The 15,523-nt window shown below is 56.2% G+C and overlaps 1 protein-coding gene across 1 annotated transcript in view; it reads right to left on the minus strand.

The window, feature by feature from the left end:
- LOC311197902 (rho GTPase-activating protein 39-like) overlaps window positions 1-15,523 on the minus strand; it is a gene marked incomplete at its 5' end in the record, with an annotated part of 47,866 nt that continues 32,343 nt past the window's right edge. The window contains 7 exons of the mRNA XM_084271742.1: window positions 1-2,172; window positions 2,532-2,701; window positions 3,211-3,302; window positions 4,108-4,307; window positions 5,631-5,704; window positions 12,339-12,428; window positions 13,662-14,208. Coding sequence (XP_084127868.1) covers window positions 1,978-2,172; window positions 2,532-2,701; window positions 3,211-3,302; window positions 4,108-4,307; window positions 5,631-5,704; window positions 12,339-12,428; window positions 13,662-14,208 — 1,368 coding nt within the window. The 3' untranslated portion in view covers window positions 1-1,977. The remainder of the gene's footprint in view (window positions 2,173-2,531; window positions 2,702-3,210; window positions 3,303-4,107; window positions 4,308-5,630; window positions 5,705-12,338; window positions 12,429-13,661; window positions 14,209-15,523) is intronic.

The following is a 15,523-nucleotide window of genomic DNA, read 5'->3' on the forward strand; positions in this document are numbered from 1 at the left end:
TCGTATTTATTGTTATAACGAGAGGAGAGGCCCTTTAATGATTTATATTTACAAGTCTGTTGGCAAAGAAACCAAAGAAAGTGTCATTTCTCAGCCTACGTGACAGCCCTGGCAAGAAGCATCCCTGTGTGACAGCAGCAAACGTGGGTTTGATTGGCTGCAGCCTCGTGCAAGGACAGACACGGATCAGCACTACAGGCACCTGCAGCCCAGAGAGGGGGGTGGGCACCACAGGGCTGCCCCAGCCCCCAGGGGCAGGACGTGGCACCCTGAGCCCTGATCTGGCAGAGCTGGTGACCCCCTGCCCGTCTCTACAGTTCTGGGGAAGGAGCTCCACACCTGAGGTACAGGTTGATCAGCCCTTCAGAAGGCCAAACCGAGCTGAATGGCTCCAGAGCACTGAGAGGGGATGGGAGAGGGGATGGGAGAGGGGATGGGAGAGTGAAACAGATTCTGGTACGTTCTGGAGGTATGTTTGACAAAGCAAGGTTTCCTGGCCCACAGAAGTCTATGGTACAATTGGAAAGGAACTGTGCCCCTTGTTCAGCTGGGCACCAACCAAACTGCTGCAGGGCTCAGCAGAGCGTAAGAGTGCAGTGGGAACTGCACACACCCCCAGGATCTGAGCAGGCTCAGGGCACTCTGCACGCAGCACCTGATGCCCAAACTCTTGGTACAGATGCAGACACGAGCTTTAAACCTCACAGCTCCCCCTCCACAGCGCAAAGAACACTGAGCTGCCACCCAACACCAGCCCTGCGCAGCACCCACCACGCCTCAGCCACTCAGATTTGCCTCTTCCCTTCCTTGCCCTTCCCAACCCCTCTGCAATCCCTGTTGGAAGAGCATCAGTGCCACAGGGACTCCAGGCAGCACCAGTGTTCCCAGAGCTGCTGCTCTGCCTGGGAGGGCACAGCCAGGCACAGGAGCTGCTTACTGTAGGAGGCTTTCCCAGTGCTCTTTGGACCTGGGCTGAACCAGCAGGGTGGAAAAGACTGGTATTCAGTCCCCTGGTACCAGGAATGGGAGTGCTGGAGCCGTGGAGGCCAAGATGCTCTTCAGGAAAGCTGGTGTCAGCTCACAATGCCCATAGCAGAAGGAGCTGCACCCCCTCCAGAGGATACAGCCCTTGTCAGGAGGATGCCACAGAGATTGTTTGTCTGTCTGTCAGCAGCTGTGTGGCCTTCCTCCTATCCCCAGTCCCCACAGGGGGTGCAGGCTTTGGCTTAGCACAGGGCTGGTCCCACGTGCTGCCCACATGCTGCTGTGTGGCTCTGGGGCTGCCTGAAGGAGAATCTGAGGTGGATGCTGTGTGGATCTGGCCTGCCAGGGCTCTAGCTGGGGAGTATCTGCCCATCCAGCCACCCCAGAAGCAGCTCAAACACCTCCTCTCCCTGTGCTGCTCCATGCTTCCACTGACCAGGACAGTTCAAGGAACACCTCTGCCTCAGCAACCCCCCCCCACCTCCAATTTCCTCTACCCACAATGTCCTGGGGTGTCAGAACCAGGGAGAAACAGGCAGAGGGTTTATTACCAGTGATGCAGCACCTCCCACAGGACAAGCTCATGCGACAACACAGGAGTGATGTCCTCCTGCCTGAAGCCAACTCTGCCACCAAAAGGGAGGTGGGGGTCTCGCTGCCCCTGGTAGCAGCTTCTCAGGGATGTCACAGCCCTTTCAATGAGCAACCAGCCCAGCGGCTCCACAGAGGACACGCTGCCACCCTCTGACACACACTGGAAGGTCAGGAGCCGCTGAATCTGGCCTGGCCTGGCCTAGAACATCCGAGTGCTGAGCAGCCCCAGCCTTCCCAGGAGCGTCTGGTCCTCGTCCTCGAGGTCGTGTGCTGGGAGATGCTCAGGGCCTAACACAGGGTGTGAAAACAAGGACAGTGGAGGAAACCTAAGCGAAGGGGAGAAGACTTCAGGCACTCAGCAGTTCCCCAGCATGATGTCTTGGACCCGCTGGCAGCAGCTCAGACCAGCCCCTGGATGCAGCTGGTGTCCAGGTGCACGATCAGCAGGCGCAGGAAGGACATTTCCTTGCGCGTGTTCTCGAAGATGACGCGGGGGTCGTCGGACTGGCAGCGCAGGCAGTTGGGGGCCATCACCATGGCCAGGTTATTCACATCCATCTTCGTCCTGCCCACGTTTGATGGCTGAGCAAAGATCTGCAGACAAGAAGACACCATTGAGACGGAGCAGTGGAACAGGGACAAACTCTATCCACGTGGCCTAAGCAGAGCAGTGACACGGCCTCCCTGAAGGACAGTGCCCCATCAGCCACACATCCATAAGGAAGACCTCTGTGCTCTGACAGCCCACACTGTGGGAGCCTCAGCAGCAGGGAGCATCTTGCAGTCTCAGCCTTTGGGACCAACCCCATGCTCTGCAAGATTGGAAACACGGTTTATTGCTCTCAGAAGGGACAGCAGACACCCTCCCCACCTAATCAATCCCACCTTATAGACAAGGTGAGAGGTCCTAACGCCCTGCTGATGGCTGTCCTTTCTATGCAGGGGCTGCCTACCTGCAGGAAGTGTATGAGGTAACACAGCACCAGTCTGTTGAGCTCTGGCAGAAGCTGCACCACGGCCACAGCGGCGTCAGGGTTCTCGTAGTTGCTGATACACTCTTTGTAGAACTGTTGGGGGATCACGGGCTCCTCCAGCTCCCGATACCAGAGCTTGAGAAGAGAGGCTGGGCAGAAAGCAGGGTACATGAGAAGAGCCCTGGTTACCTCCTCACCATCTCCAGAGGCAAACTTGACACCAAGATTCAATGCTTCAGGAAACAGAAGGCAGAGAAAGGATTCTGCACTTACACTGTTTCACCTCATTTCAGTCTCAGCTCTGAAATGTTCAGGCAGCCAAGCTGGAAGTTAGAGGGAAACACTGGCTCTTATTTCCCTACCTGCTCCTCCAGGAAGCAGTTCTGCAGCTGCCTAAAGCAGACAACAGTGAGACCTTGGGGTGAAAATGCTGCTCCTGTGTGAGCTCCAGCCACCCCGCACGCCGCTCCGCTTGCGCAGCCTCCCAGTGCCGGGAGAGGCTCCCCACCACCCCCAGTGCTCTTCCCACTGGCCGTACTGGGACAGGCACAGAAGGAGAGCCCAGCTGCTGAGGAGCCTGGTACAGGTCTGCAGGCTGCTCCCTCCACACCATACCACAGCTGAGGCTGCAGCACAGGTGCCTGCCACGCTCCCCTACCTGGGATGTTGGGGTCACTGAGGCTGCTTGGAATTCTCCACTGATCCACCTGCAGCTTCAGTGCATTGACTTCATCTATGTCACCAGGTACCCTGCAAGCAGAGACACAGCGAAGGTGCTTAGGGGCAACGTGCCTGAGGTGGCAGCTGGCCAGCAAAGCCTGGCTCCAAAGCTGCTTCTGGGCCGCTGGGAGAAGGAAGCACACACCAGCAGCAGCAACAGAAGCAGTTAGAAGCAACTACAGACCCCTCAGAGAACAGGTCACCTGTTTTTAGACACAGCATTAAAGCCAGGGTAGAACACTTGTCTCCTTTCCACTAGCTCAGGCATCAACCAGTCCCTTTCTGTAGCTGGGCATCTCTGCAGCTGCTCAGTCCACAGCTCCAGCTAAACGTTCCAGGGCACCAGAAACCCTCCCGAGGCAAATGGTGTCTTTGGCCAGCTACCTTGACTCAAACTTAGCTACTGAAAACCAACACAAACCTCAGTAAATCACAAAATAAACCAACCCAAACCTGAATCCCCTATGTTCACCATGAAGATTCTTTGTTTCTCTTGCCTCATGCCTTGTGTCTCATCAAGGCTGACGTGCTGCATCAATGAACTGCTCTGCTCAGGACACAAGAGCTTGTCCCCTCCCCACACTGGCCAGCTACAGCTGTTGGAGTTGATGGCAGTTCAATGCCTTGCCTGGACACGTGCTGTCCTACACCTTTAAATCACATCTATGCCATCTCCTCTGTGCCAACACAGGCAAATGGGCTACTTTCAGAGGCAATTCCTGAACCTGGGAAAGGCCAGGTCTTGTCCAACCCCCAGCAGAGCACTATTCTCAGGGAAGAGGAAACATGTGGAGGGCCTATCTTCACTTCTCAGTTTGGAGAACTGAGAGCTCACCTGAAAATCCCCTCTGTCTGTTCTCCTCCCAGAGCCAGGACCTGCTGTGAAAGCTGGGTCTGCACCCAGGGCAGTTTGTTGCCCGGGTACATGTCCTGCTGCCGCACCATGATCTCCTCCAGAGAGCTGCCGAAGAGCGAGGGGGTCACGATAGCATTCCTGGCGTGCGTGATCTCCTCCACTGTGGGTTTACGAAGGCCCTGAGGACAGAAAAGAGCTCAGTGCAGCTGTGGCACAGCCAGCCCCTGGAGAAACAGCGAGCAGCCAGGATGAGCACCTTGCTGGCCTCCTGGCAGCAGCAACGTTCTCGCTCTGCAGCCTCCACCGCCTAAAATCTGGGGGGGGGTTCAACTTATCAGGACCCAGAGGAGCAGAGAAGCTGCTGCCTGTTGGCAGGAGATGGCTTTGGAGAGTTTGGACTGGTTTTCCAGGGATTCTGTTGCAGTGTTTCCCACACTGGGGACACTGCTGGCATGGCAAGAGGAAGGATGGAGCCCAGCCTGTCTCTGGCCATGGTGAGGTCAGCAGAGGGCATGTGCACGCTGGCCCAACACCATGAGAGCGCTCAGCTACAGGACAGCTGAAAAACAGTCCTGTGGACCCCCAGGTATGTCCAACTCCAGGGAAAGCTCAGCTCTCAGACATGCTGAAGCTCTCTGAAGAGCAGGCACTGGGACCTGTTCCTTCTGAAAGACACTGATGCTCGAAAGGGGTTTTGGATCCCCCCTGGCAGAGATGTGGCCAAACAAGAGGCTGCCCAGCGCGGTGGCCGTTCAGCAGCGACCCCACGGCCAGGGGCAAAGCTCCAGGCTCCTCCTCCCTGGGAGGGCGGAAGCGGCTGGGGCTGCACCGTGCGCGGTGCCTGTCCGGATGCTCCCGTCCTGCCCCGCAGGGATGCTGGGAGCTCTCACCCCTCCTGAGGTATTTCAGCTATTTGCTCACTGTACCCCAGGGAGGCCCCTGAGCGATCAGAGCTGCAGGACAGACAGGCTGGGGCTGCCTGCCAGCTTCCACAGCCCTGTGCAGAGCTGTGAGCAGGAAAGGGAGGCCGGGGCTTTCCAGAGAACCCAGAGCAGGGGCTGCCCTCCACACCAGCTATCTCTGCCATGTGCTCTGAGCTGAGAGTGAACAACCCTGCAGCAAACCAGCTGCCACGCAGCCTGTGCAAACTCTCTGTGTCACAGGAGACTCTTCCCTCACAGGAAGAAACTGAACGATGGGCATCCCCTGCAGAGGCAGCACCTCTTACCAGGGAGACAGGGGAACATCAGGTTTGCCCCTCACATCCCCACAGGCAGGGAGCACCAGCCATGGCTGCCAGCACCTTAGGCACTGCTGGCTGCCAGGGGGATGGCAGGACCCAGGCAGCAGCTTTCTCCCACATGCTCAGGGGGAGACAGGCGCTGAGCAAACCTCACCCGCTCACTCCATCGCTGCCTGGCGACCTCTGAGAGCTCTGGGACCTGGGAAGCAGAGTGCCACGCTGGCAGCCTGCAGGCCCTGGAGCAGGGGCAGCCACTCACCTTCTTGCCTCCAGTGACAGCTACTTTCTGGAGCTTTCTGTAGCAGTATTTGGCGTAGGTGCTGATGGGCAGACCTGGGGGGAAGGAGAAATGGGCGGTCAGCCCGCAGAGCTGCACACCCACCACACTGCAGCCCTTCAGAGAGCACCAGTGCAGCAATTCATCACACACAGCCCACCCTGTGCAGGGGCAGGGCACAGAGACTGCCAAAACCTGGCGCCACACAGCCCTGCAGCCACCCAGCCAGCAGTGCCAGAGCAAGTCAGTGCTTAGGCTCAGAGGGATTCATCTCCCAAGTCAAGGTTCACAGCACTGCACCTCCCAGCACATCTCTGCTGCAGAGATCTGCACAGGGAATCTGCTCCTGACTCAGCACCAGGTGCCCTTTTGGCATCCAGAGCCTGGGCACACATGCAAGTGTGAGTCTTCCCTCTTGGTGGGTATTACGTGGCTTGCAGGTACAAGGCTGGGTGTTTACCTATTCCCAGATCCCAACCAAAGAGCATGCTGAGCCAGGCTCCTGCCAGGAAATCTTTCAAAGCATTTTACAATCAAATAAATTGTGATTCAAGAACTGCTGTCCTGAGCTGGTAAGAGGCAGTGGCAGTGAAAGGTGTGTGGCGCTGGAGAGGCACCGTTGGCACCACGAGCAAGCTCAGGACACAAGAAGAGGTGCAGGAAGCTGGCAGGGTCACTCTCATCTCCCCCAAGCCCTGCAGAAGGCTTCCCCTCTCTTTCCCCTGCCTACAGCCTCCTCCAACCCAACACTGTGCCGTGAGGCTCAGGGGTGCTCTGGGATAAGAGGAAAAGCAGATGTGCTGGAGCTTGGGAACCTCACCACAAGGGCTGCAGCCCTCCCCAGGAGCGGCTGCTCCGCTCCCCCTTGGTTCAGCAAACCAAGTGAGAGGAGACAGATTCACAGAGCTAATCCCCCTGTGACACCAAGAGAAATGTTTGCACTGACACAGCCCTGATTGCTGGGAGAGTTCTAAAGCCACTGGCCTTTTGTTCTTTCCCCAGTGCAGCCGAATGGCTTGCTGAAAGCAGGGAGCAGATCTGCCCTGTCTGATTTCCTGCCAGGCTCAGAGCTTGCAGCTCACTTCAAAATACTTGTGGCTTTTACAATCTGCACGCTGCTCAGATGCTGTGTGCTGCAGATCAGCCCTTCACACACCCTCCAGCTTCGGGGAGCTGGTTGGGAGCCTGGATTTCCTGAAGCTCTCTCAGTGTAGAAGGAGGACAAGGTCTTCCCAAGCAGAATGACAGCTCACAACAGTGAGGGATGTGTTTCTCTCCATTCTCAGCCAGCAGGCAAACCGCAGCCCTTGGCTCCCCAGGACAAAACAAGCACTCCCTGCCTCCATAGATCTTGCCTGACTGTGACAACTGGAGCAGAGCCTCTCTTGATGCTGGAGCAGTGCTGAAGGAGGTACAAAGCCTCCCCCTCTCCCACAGGCAACAGGAAGGGAAGTCAGTTTTCAGAATTTTTCTCTCCTGGGAATATCTAAAGCAAAATATTCCCTGTATGCAAAAATCTTGCTAATCCCAGGCATGATTTATACTGGAAATGTCCAAGGATTAAAGAAAACAAACCCAAAGAACTGTTTTGTGATGCTTCCCTATGTCAGGTTACGGCTTCCACGGTTACAGTGTGGGGGGAACACGACAAGGACCGGGCTGTGTCTCTGTGTCACAGTTACACAAGAGGCAGCACATTCAAAACTAATAATAGGAAATGGTTTTTCACCCTGTAATTAGACCATGAAACCCATAATCACACTGAGAGTTTAACAAGGGTTGCAGAGGAACTGGCTGCCTTGAAGAGGCTGCAGGGCTGATGCGTGGGCAGCAGCCAGACACGTTTGCTTGAAGCCTGTTTTGTACTTTCCCAGAAAGCTCCCGGAACCCGGGAACAGCCTAAACCTCACATCCTGCAGAGAGGCATCCTGCTCCCAGGCTGCAGCCAAACAGCAGCCCCCAGCCCAGAGGGGCTGGTGAGGCCACACGTGGAGCCCAGCGACCTTCACCCCGCACAGACCGCGTGCGGCATCCCTGCCACGCAGCAGGAGCCACCCATCCCAGCGGGAGCGCTCCTGGCTCCCAGGGCAGGTGCAGAGCAAGGAGGGTGAAGGAGGTGCAGGAAGGCTGGGAGGTGAGCAGTGAACTGCAGAGGGAAGCGGGAGCAGGACTCAGCTGGAGCCTCCACCCTGCCGATGCGCTGACTGGATGTGGCCATCTGGCTGCTCACACAACGCTCGGCTGGAGACCGGCTCCTGGTGCTCAGCTCAGTGTGCAGGGTCAGCCCTGCACCAGCAGGAAGGCTCTGACCCTGCTCCCCAGTTCTGGAAGGCTCTCTCCCTGTGCTCCCCAGCTCGGGAAGGCTCTCTCCCCGTGCTCCCCAGCTCAGGAAGGTTCTCCCTGTGCTCCCCAGCTCAGGAAGGCTCTCTCCCCGTGCTCCCCAGCTCGGGAAGGCTCTCTCCCTGTGCTCCCCAGCTCAGGAAGGCTCTCTCCCCGTGCTCCCCAGCTCGGGAAGGCTCTCTCCCTGTGCTCCCCAGCTCAGGAAGGCTCTCTCCCCATGCTCCCCAGCTCAGGAAGACTCTCTGCCTGTGCTCCCCAGCTCTGGAAGGCTCTCTCCCCGTGCTCCCCAGCTCTGGAAGGCTCTCTCCCCATGCTCCCCAGCTCGGGAAGGCTCTCTCCCCGTGCTCCCCAGCTCAGGAAGGCTCTCTCCCTGTGCTCCCCAGCTCAGGAAGACTCTCTGCCTGTGCTCCCCAGCTCTGGAAGGCTCTCTCCCCGTGCTCCCCAGCTCTGGAAGGCTCTCTCCCCGTGCTCCCCAGCTTGGGAAGGTTCTCCCCATGCTCCCCAGCTCATGCCCCTTGCACAGGGACGGGTGGTGTTACTGCATGGGCTGGGAATGACGGACACTGAGGGCACATTACAGATCCATGAAATCCAAGCTGATCTGTTATTTCCGGTCCTGCAGGAGCCCCAGGAGCTCAGGAACACAAGACTATAACCCACACAAAGAAGAACAGTTTGCAAAGGAAAATATTTTTTCACATACTGGCCTAGAAACACACGCAAAGAGCTTCTTACAGAACCTCTCCTTTTATAACAAGTTACAACCCAGGCAAGGCACACACAGGAACATACCTTCTCAAACTCTCCTGCCAAAAAATGTCTTAAAAAATGCAGCAAAAAATGTGGATGCAGGACTCAGCCACAGGATATGTACTTTAGCACAGCAGAAGCTGTGCTCTGGGTATTTCTCTGATCTACTGTGGCCTCTCAGGGACCCCAGCACAGCACGGTCAGAGCAGGGTCTCAGAGCAGGGCCCTGTCCTGCTGCATGCCTTTGCACAGGGCAGGCATCTCCCCAACAGCCTGGCTGGGCTTTACTGTGCTGCTGCTCTCCTGGCTTAGATCTGCCCAGGCATCCTGCTCTCTGGCAGCAGTGTAGTTCCTCTTCCTCACAACAGCCCCTCAACCCTTCTGCACCCCAGCAGCGCTGCTCCATCCCCACGGGAAACGCTGTGCTGTGCTTCTGCAGCCCAAAGAACCATACTCAGCAGCCTGCATCTGCCACAGGAGGGTAAGAGACAGGTACAGGATGTCTCACAAAGGCACATTCCCCCAGGGGAATCTCCAGCTCGCAGCAGGTGGGAGATGCCCCAAGGCAGTGCTGCACCTGGACCATTATCCAGCACCTCACAGCCCTCCCTCTGAACTCATCCCATTTCTGCTCTGCCAGCTCGGAAGGGTTTGTGCTTCAGGACTCTCCAGCCTGCCTCCACACCACAAAACCAGCCATCTCCAGCCCTGCCACAACAGATGAGGAGACATTTTCTTCCTCTTCCTCATTGTGGGTGACCTGTCCACACATCCTGCCCTCCCAATCCCACTCCATCAGGGTTTCCCCTGCCTCCTCAGCCATCAGCCCCAGGCTGCAGCCTGGGGATGCGGAGCGTAGACAACACCGTTCGCGCTGGTTTGCGCTGTGTGTACACTTCAGGAGATTCCTACACAGGCTGAAACCACGTCTGCCCCTCCTTGGGACAGGCATGGAGGAGCTCGTGCTGCACACACAGTTAGTGGTCTCCCCCAGGTACAACACTTGGCTGTCTCAAGTTGCTCTGCTGCAGGGTTGCTCAGTTACTGGCCCTTGTGAGATCCCTCTGCACCTTCAGTTTCCACAGTTCTGAATAACTCTGTGCAAACACTGACCTGCCAGCTCATTATCTGCCTCTTTGTACAGACCCCAAGCTCAGAGAGCTTCCTGCAGGATCAGAAGACAATCCCCTGCTGAAAACACACCATTTCCTTAGACCTGAGATCCCTCCAGTGGGTACTGAGCCAGGAAAAGCTCTCGCAGCACCTTCATATTGCATTTCCTCACAGCAGGTTGTGCTGGGCAGCAGAGACTAGGAGGGGAGTGTGGGAAGCTTCCACGTGCTTTCTCTGGGTGCATGGCAGATGAGAAACGTTTACTCACCCAAGTGTTTACTTACAAGCCTCTACACTGAAGGGAAGTGGGGGTGTCACTGCTTTAACTCCATTTTTCACTGGCAGACTTGCACACGTGCAGATAAGTGTTTCAGAGCTACTAACTCACTGCCAACGACAGGCTCTCAGCCTCAGGGAGCTGCACCCCACCCACACCTCACACCGCCATCCCAAGGAGAAGCCTGACCTTTCCAGCCAGGAAGACAGAACCTGGCACATTCCCACAGGATGTCCCCTTACTGCAGGTGCAGCTCCATGCTCAGGGCCCGGAAAGAGTTCTCAGTGTCACTGGGCACTTACAGAAGAGATGGTCCCAGTGTCCCTCCAGCCCTCCGGCCTCCTTTGCTGCAGCCCTTGCTGTCTTTGCAGAGGGAGCTGCAGCCCAGACTGCTGGATCTGCAGCCCCTCTGCAGCCCCTCTGCTGCCCCTCTGCAACCCCTCTACAGCCCCTCTGCTGCCCAGCCTGCTGGCTCTGCAGCCCCTCTGCTGCCCCTCTGCAGCCCCTCTGCAGCCACTCTGCTGCCCCTCTGCAGCCCCTCTGCTGCCCCTCTGCTGACCCTCTGCAACCTCTCTGCTGACCCTCTGCAGCCCCTCTGCAACCTCTCTGCTGCCCCTGTGCTGCCCCTCTGCAGCCCCTCTGCTGACCCTCTGCAGCCCCTGTGCTGCCCCTCTGCAGCCCCTCTGCTGACCCTCTGCAGCCCCTCTGCTGACCCTCTGCAACCCCTCTGCTGCCCCTGTGCTGCCCCTCTGCAGCCCCTCTGCTGCCCCTGTGCTGCCCCTCTGCTGCCCCTCTGCAGCCCCTCTGCAGCCCAGCCTGCTGGCTCTGCAGCCCCTGTGCTGCCCTCCACGAGCCTGACGGGCTCCTGCAAGACCAGAGCCCCAGCTGAGGCACTTCTGACTTTCCCGAGCTTCACTCTGGGGACTTTATAAAGCTTCCCTGGCATGCCTTCCTGGTAACATTTCACACAGATAACAATGTGTAAGTATTTTATTTTCAGTTTGGTTTTAGGTCAAAGCCTCTCTCTCCCTAAGCACAACTCCAGCACACACAGTACGGACAAGCGACTGTGCAAAGAGCCTGCTCAGCCCACAGAGCACACCCTGCACAGGGCAATCTCTGGGAGTTGTCCCATAAAGGTATCAAAGTCCCTCCAGGAACAAGCAGAATGACTTGTTGAAGGCTCAGAATGGGCTAAAGTCTCCAGGGCCTGAACAGGAATGGAGAAGAACATAACCCCACCAGAAAGACAATCCCTCTGTGCAATTCCAGGTCTCTGTCCCAAATCCCACTGGAGACAGGGAAGCAATAGATGCTTTTACCACAGGGGCTGAGACCAAGGGGCCCCCTCAGCCGTGTCCCAGGCTTGCAGCTGCCCCTGGAAGCAGCGACAAGCAGCCATGCAGTGCAGCACTGGCACTTCCCAGGCCTGCCTGCGGGCGTCAGGCAGGGCTCAGCAGCGCAGGGAACCGGCCTCCAGCTCTGCCAGATTAAAACCACCGAGGCCACATGATCCCAGCTGCTGCCTGACAGGAATTCACTGGGTTGGCTCCAGTTTCCTGAAAGCAATATTAAAAAAAAATAATCAAATTGCCTGGACTTTGTCTAGGAAGACTTTAGCCAGAGAAATGATTACCCTGCAGCCAGCAGTTACACACAGGCTGCAGCAATACAGGAGCTCTTGTTCATTAGGCAGAGATGCTGTTTGCAAGCCCTGGGCTGCTGAGTCCCAGAAGCACGGGCAAGGGGAAGGCAAAACCAGACAGAAGAAGGCAGAGCTCTTTTCCAGGTACTGGTGTCCTCCCAAGGTCCTCAGGCCAGGTGGTGGTTTACAAAACCCAGTCCTGCAACTGAGACAGGTCCTTCCCAAGGCACTGGCTTGTGCAGCTCTTAGCACTGGAAGGTGCTGTAGGAAACTCCATGGCATACACAGACAAGTTGAATTACAGCCCCAGGTCTGCCTCCAAATTACAAGCCCTGCTCAAACAAAACTGTGAGCGAAAGGGGTCCCCCCACTGCCACACTGCTACCCATGCCTTGTGCTGCCCACCTGCCACCCCCACAGCTGATCCACACTCCAGTCACATGCCTCATACCAGTTTCCTAAGCCTAAGCCTGTGGTCTGATCCCAGCAGAGCTTGGCCCCCCTGCCTGCCTGAGGCCAGCACAGTCCCCCCTCCAGGCTCCCTGCACGCTCTGCCTCCCTTTACCTTCATCTTCAGTGTTTTGTTTCCTCTTCTTCCTGGATTTTGAGTTCTTCTTGTTTTTCAGATCCACAAGCTCCTTGATGCGCTGGGCAACTGCAAATTCGAAAGAGGCTCTGGATTAATAAGGTGGACTGATAAAACACCACAGCCCAGAGCTGCCCTTAGCCCTGGCACCAACCCATCTCCAGCACGACGAGGTCTGCGTGGGGAAGGGTCCTATACCACAGCCAGTGCCAAACACACTCCAGTGAGAGGCCTACAACATCACTCAACTCTCTGCATGGCCAGGCAGTTAAGAAGGGGCTCCAGGCAGCATGCTCATACCTGGAGGAATTTACTCCCTAAGTGCTGGCAGATACAAACCCCACCCATAGAGTTCAGTTTACTCCTCCTTGCTGCTCCGACCCTGGTGCTGGAAGGGTGACTTTTCACTCCTGGGTCAAACGTAGCTGGAGGAAATGGTTTTGGGGAGAAATGGCAAGGGGTCAGGAGCTTTGTGAAAACCCAAACCAGTGCTGCACATCCAGCAGTTCACCAAAGGAACCCCACAGTAAGGCTGCCAGCATGAAACCATTAGGCAAAGGCTGGCATCACACTACTGCTGCCCACCTCCACCACTGCACTTACTAGCAGAGCAGTGTCAGGGCAGAACTTCTGCACCTGCCCCAGGCATCGGGGGGGGCTTTAACCTGCATTTGAAGCCCCCAGTGGAAGCAGGTGCTCTGGTTTCTCACCAGAGACAGGACAAGACATGGAAGGCAGTGCTGAAATAGTGACAAACCAGCCAATAAACACTCTCCAGGCTGGTGTGGGTTTGGGTTTGGGTTTGGTTTGGGGTGTTTTTGCACAGGATGCTAGAACAATTTAAAATTGGAGGAACAGCTGAACACATGCTGGGCTGGTCCCTAAGGCTTCTGAAAGATGGATAAATGGCATCTATTCACAAGAAAAGCCAGCATCCTTCAGTACCCCTGAACATTTGCCCAGCTGAGGCCTGCCCGTAGATGTTTGCAATGGTGCTCAAAATATTATTGTAACATTCCTGTCTTCTGAGAACCTAAAAATCCTGTGCCCTTGGCAGCCCTGCATCAGCTCTTTCCAGTGCTGATCCTGCTGTGCTGATGGGTGAGATGAGCACCAAGTGAAGAGAACTGCAAGGACATGAGCTGGTGGCAGCCCAGGGAGGACGTCCCTGCCCAGCACACGGTGCTCTCCCAGCACTGCCTGGTGACTTAAGTGTGTTTTTAAAAACCAGACAATTCTGAAGAAGTGGCTGAACCCAGCAGAACGCTGCTGGGGACACAGGGGTGTGTGTGAGGTACTCACTGTTTTCATCACTGTCAAGGTGGCGATAAATGTACCCTTCCAGGTAAGACTGAAACTTGGGGGATGGGGAGAAAAAAGCCAGGCTGATGGCCATCAGTTCCCAGCCCCAGGCCAGGCTTCGGTAGCAGGTGTTATCCGTTGTCTGCCGGATCAGCTGGATGTAGAGCTCATCCCGCAAGCCCTGCACGCTCCAGCACTTGGTGACCAGGACCAGGGCCACGTGGTTGCGGTCCAAGCGAGACTGGCGATCTCCCATGTAGCTCTGCACCAGTTTGAACATCTCACAGGCCTCTTTCTTGACGGCGCGGCTGCTGGTGATCAGCATCGGCTTCTTGATGGAGCCGCCGTTCCAGGACAGCATGTTGGAGATGGAGATCCTCCGGCGGAAGATGCCCTGGGTGTGCATGTTGAGGTTCTTGGAAGCCCAGTCTGCCATGCTGCTCGGAGAGATGGGCTTCCTCAAGGTGCTGTAAGGGAAATGATACCCCCCGCAGCTGCTGGGCTGCTCGCTGCTCTCCTGCTTGGGGTCCAGCTCTATCGTCCCAGGCTGCAACGGAGAACAGAGGTTGTCAGAAGCTCCTCGCCCTGGCCAGGGAAGTTACTGACAGCAAAGTCACAAAGCAACTGCACAGTGAGGAGTCTGTGCAGAGCGTGGTCTGTGTGGAATTGGGGCTGATGGTCCTGGTTCTGCACCAGCCTGGCTGGCACAGCCACACCCTGATGCTGTCCCAAAGGGATGTGGTGGGACACAGAGGAACAGGGCTGATGTCCAAGCTGTCCCAGAGGACAGCCCGAGCAGGACCAGCTCCCAGAGCTGCAGTAAGCTCTGCGGCACCAAACACACACTAAGGAGACAAGCTGCTCCCTGCTCATCACCTCTCAGTTCCTGTGGAGCCACAGGAGCCCAGGAGGTGGGTGGGGGACACCAGGAGGTGGCAGAAAATAGATAGCCACAGGGTTGTTTTCTTCTCAGAGAACTAGGAACAGCTGCTCCCCACCCACTGTCTGCAGTAACCAAACTCATTTGCTCCAAGGACAAGTCCACTGATCACAAGTGCAGAGAGATAAGCAGCAGAGACAGAGACCTTCCTTCTTTCCAGACTGTGTATGCAGGTTCCACACACAGCCCTTGTCCATCCTTCTACAACACCTATGTCACTGGAGCTTGGGTAGTACTGATCCCAAGAAAATGATGTGTATTAACTGCTCATGAGTACAACACTTCTTTTGCCCATCCACAGTTCTGCTCTGGGTGGAAGTGGCAGCCTGGGAGATGGACTGAACTCCATCCCAAGTTTCTTTAGGGAACAGACCTTTTTGTTACACTTGAAATTCCCACATCCAGCAGCTAAGAGCTAATCAGCCCACACTTCCCTCTGCATTCCCCAAGGAGCTCTCCAGCAAGTAGGAAAAAGCCAAACATGATAATCTTGAGGTTTTGGGGGTTTTAATGAAAGACAAAGAAACAGAGATCTTGTAAAAATCAAATAAAACATATTTTTTTCCTTCTTTGCAGCTCACCTGTACAGCACATGCTGTTCCAGCCCTGGCCTACAGCCCACTCCAGAACACACATCAGGTGTTTGGAGCAGGAGTTTTCTCCTTAGCCAAGGGGAACTGCTAGCTCAGGACAGAGGCTGGCACAGTCCAAGCCTTCTACCTCGTGCCCAATGTGAACCTACGTGTGCATGACAGGATTAGCACACATCACTACTGCCAGCCCAGGGCACTACCATTTCTCCTCTTTTTCTACTTTATTTTGGGGTTTTACCCCTCGAGTTACCCCTCTGCCTCCTCACCCACTCTGAAGTCACACAACATGCTGCCCAACACCCCCAGCCTGCAGTTCTTCCCTGCCACCC

The sequence above is a fragment of the Gallinula chloropus genome, assembly GCF_964237585.1.
Source record: "Gallinula chloropus genome assembly, chromosome: 16".
Classification (NCBI taxonomy): Eukaryota; Metazoa; Chordata; class Aves; order Gruiformes; family Rallidae; genus Gallinula; species Gallinula chloropus.